This window comes from Micromesistius poutassou (genome assembly GCF_964030765.1).
Source record: "Micromesistius poutassou genome assembly, contig: SCAFFOLD_6667, whole genome shotgun sequence".
NCBI lineage: Eukaryota > Metazoa > Chordata > Actinopteri > Gadiformes > Gadidae > Micromesistius > Micromesistius poutassou.
The window spans coordinates 4219-8163 of NW_028179600.1; the positions used below are offsets into that span (position 1 = coordinate 4219).

General features: G+C 49.0%; 1 protein-coding gene across 1 annotated transcript; it reads left to right on the forward strand.

Annotated features, from left to right (window-relative positions):
- Positions 1-764: 764 nt before the first annotated feature.
- LOC311372668 (synaptotagmin-7-like) lies at positions 765-3874 on the forward strand (the record flags this gene model as incomplete). Its single annotated transcript, XM_084489635.1, has 3 exons — positions 765-900; positions 3271-3538; positions 3705-3874. Coding segments are annotated over 3 exons (574 nt in total), but the record flags the coding sequence as incomplete, so codon positions are not given.
- Positions 3875-3945: the final 71 nt, after the last annotated feature.

Below are 3945 nucleotides of genomic sequence, written 5' to 3' on the forward strand. Positions count from 1 at the left end.
TTCTTGTTCCTCGGGAGTGCGGACACAAGACGAGGCAGCCTGTGCTTCACCCTCACCCTGTTCCTCTGCATAGAGAGACCCTCAACACTGCCGCTGCCTCTCGGCTCACCTTTCCACCTCCATTGTTTGTTTACAGCCCAGTCATAGTCAACTGTCCTTTCCCAGTTGACCATGACTGAGTCCACTATTCACTACATTCCCAGTGTTGACCTAAACCATATGGACTTCAAACTCTTCAGGAGTGTTTTGTTTTTTTCTTGCTTCTTTAAATTTCCATTTCTTATGGTCACTTAATGGAGATTTGAGAATTGAGAATTTCACATTATGTAGACAACAGTATTGTCTTGTTACTTACTGCTACTTACTACTGTATGTATTTTTTGCGATTCTATCAATGCTGCTAACCTTTTGTACATCTGAATATGTGTGAGAGAGAATGCCTGTGAGGTTGGTTTTGATAACATCATATTTTACTATAACATGTGTGTGTGTGTGTGTGTGTGTGTGTGTGTGTGCGTGTGCGTGCGTGGTGAGGATGGAGAGGGGTTGGACCTCTAACAGTTTTTTAGAACCCTTTGTTACACCACTGAGTATATTGACAAAGGTATGTTACTGATCCTCCACACCGACTGCTTCACACTAAATGTATCGTACTCATAACTTGTGCTGATGACGGACTTATTGTGGCTTTTATATTGGCCTGTTTTGAGTTGAGGTGGGGGGTTTAATTAGTATTTTGCTTTGCGATTGTGTTTCTTTCTCAGAACTCCAGGTAACAAGTCGGGCGTGAGCCCAAAGGGTCAGACCCCCGACGACGCCGGGCGCCGGCACGGGCCGAGCCGCGACGCCAACTCCTCCGTCTCCGACCTCGCTAACTCCGTCACCAGCGACATGCTCATGGTAACCTCTTTCTTTCACTTGAATTATTTAGACGCAATGCCGGCGACCCACTATGTATATATATATATATCACTGGGGGGGGTGGAGGAGCCAGTGAATCAACTGAATGTATGCTGTGCTCAATTAAAAGCAAAGACACACGCAATATCTTTAAATAAAAGAACAAAACCATGGTGGCAGGATTTGACGATGAGTATGTCACACAAAGCAGGCCCTGAGAAAAGGCAGTCCAAAACTAATTGAAACTGTCTGGCGCGTGAACATTTCTTGTCATCGTGTTAAGCTGATCATGAAGAGTGGCTGTGCTGTAACACCATCATTTGGGGTCCTACAATGCACATCCCCGTTTCTGAATCCAACTAATCATAATCTCTGGAGCCTATTACCTAATTGGTGCCTCGCAAAACCACCACGGTCGTTCATCTGCTGATTGGACATTCAAATATGAGAATCAATAAAAAAGGGGGTCTCTGTTGGCGTGGTGAACATCGAAACCCAACGGACACTTTCCAGTCGCGGTGGATACGGCTGAGTGCTCCGTGCACCGTGGGTTCGGTGTCAGGGGGAACAGACGCTGTAATGGGTAGATAGACGTACAGTACTTGGATAGCGCTAGTGATTGCATTCCAGCGTGGTATTTTGAGAACGCCCTCCTCCCACTTGGTTCCTCGTCACCCACGTGACTTTGGGCGTCTGTGCCATCCACTGATGAATGCCTAGAGTTCTGTGGGCCCATATCGTAGCTAATTGGAACATAATTATCGTGGAATAGCACCGAAGTGGGTGGGTGTGTGTGTGTGTGTGTGTGTGTGTGTGTGTGTGTGTGTGTGTGTGTGTGTGTGTGTGTGTGTGTGTGTGTGTGTGTGTGTGTGTGTGTGTGTGTGTGTGTGTGTGTGTGTGTACGTCTGTGTGGTGGGGAGTAGCTGGATGCTGAAGTATTCCTTATTCAGCGGAGTTGGATAATGATCAGTGATGGAACACTCAGTGGTGTGTGTTGGTTGTTACGGGGTAAGGTTTGGGCGGGGGCCGTCTCAGTGTAATTACGTGGGTCTCTTGGTGACATAACGGTGGTCTTCAGATGCTTAATGATGATGTTCACCCCTTGGAGGCTCTGCCAAAGGGGCCAATGGTTGGTTTTCAACCCCCCTATTAAAATGCCCATCCTACACTGGCTTTGGAGCCACACGTGTTGGTCTATGGAAAGGCAATCGGATGGCAAAGGGGCGGTTGGGGGGCGACCTGTTAGAACTTTGCATTGGTTTCAGTTTGAGGAAGTGATCCTGGGATGATGAATCATAAAGCAAATCAAAGCAAAGACGTAGGGCGTGCAACCTCTTTGATGAGGCCCTACATCATGCTGTTTGGGATAGGTCCGTTTCCAACGTGATCAAGAGGTGATCACCGAGCTCCATGCGCGGTCGACGGCTCGTCTTCAAGTGTCGTGTTAGTGTGTAAAGATATTTCTGGCTCTTTGTCTTCGAGCATAGCGGCGTGTCAACGCGATTGTTGAAGTTTTGACACTGCCTACACCAACGTCTACAACTGTTAAAAGAGTCATTGGAGCCATCTGCTTTCCGAACAGAGAGGCATCCCACGGTGAATACACGAAGACGGCCCAGCAGCACTAGGGCGTTGGGAGTAAAACACATAATGGGAGATTACATTTCAGGCACCACACAGCTGTTTCGGTTTGCAGTAAAACACTGTTATTTTGGCGGCTATTCCTCTCGCTTTTTTTCTGTTAAGCCACTGGAAGGTGGCCTGGGGGTCTCTCCACCAGACCAGAATCTCGCTCTCATCTCCACACATCTCTGCACACCTTCCTCTCTTATCTCTCGGCGAGCCCCAGCTACGTGTCATAACATTATGCCCTGTGCCCGTCAAACAGGGTTTGGGTGTTTGAAGACGCAGAGGAGGTCACTAAACCCGTCCTCAAACCCCAAAAAGCTTGTGTTCATCATCTCCACCCTGTGTACCTTGTATCTAACCCTGTATCTAGTCCTCTGGAGGTTATTCGTCTGTGCAGGAAAACATGCCGTTACCGGGGATCTCTTTGACCTGGCGATGATACGCCGTTACCGCTGATTCAAAATCTGCTCTGAACTAATATTTCTAGCAGAAACAATGGGAGAAAAAAATAATAATATTTTCCACACCGGCAAAATTGATCGGGTGATTTGGTTAAATGTCAGGAAAAATAAATGATTTACAACGTGTCCTTTCAATCATTTCATTGAAGGCAACGGGTTTGGCAAACCACTGCAATTTGAAATAAATCCAATAAGGTTCTCTATATTCGCTCCGGTGTTGCTAAAAATAACCCACTGCATTGACCTTCGTACATCCCTGCGTTTGCGCTTCCTGTTGCAGCTGTCCCCGGGTTCTGAGGAGGACGACCACGAGGGTCCGGTCTGCGAGAAGCTGGGCAGGGTCCAGTTCAGCGTGGGCTACAGCTTCACGGACTCCACCCTCACCGTGAAGATCCTCAAGGGGCAGGACCTCCCCGCCAAGGACTTCTCCGGCACGTCCGACCCCTTCGTCAAGCTCTACCTTCTGCCCGACAAGAAGCACAAGCTGGAGACCAAGGTCAAGAGGAAGAACCTCAACCCGCACTGGAACGAGACCTTCCTGTTTGAAGGTTTGGCCGGGCCGCGCCGTGACCCCCCCTTCTTGTGGGGAATGCAAAGGGACACACACACGGGGGGGGGGGAACGCTTGAATGTGTTTTTGAAAGCGTACCGCGCGTGGGTCTTGGCGGACTGGATGTGTTTGACCCTCGTTTCTCCACCGGCTTCTGTTTTCAGGGTTCCCCTATGACAAGGTGATACAGAGGACTCTATACCTCCAGGTGCTGGACTACGACCGCTTCAGCAGGAACGACCCCATCGGAGAGGTGTCCGTTCCCCTGAACAAGCTGGATCTGGCCAACATGCAGACCTTCTGGAAGGAGCTGAACCCGTGCAGCGATGGCAGTGTGAGTGTATAAGCAGAAGGGGTGCTAGAGTAGTGTGTGTGTGTGTGTGTGTGTGTGTGTGTGTGTGTGGG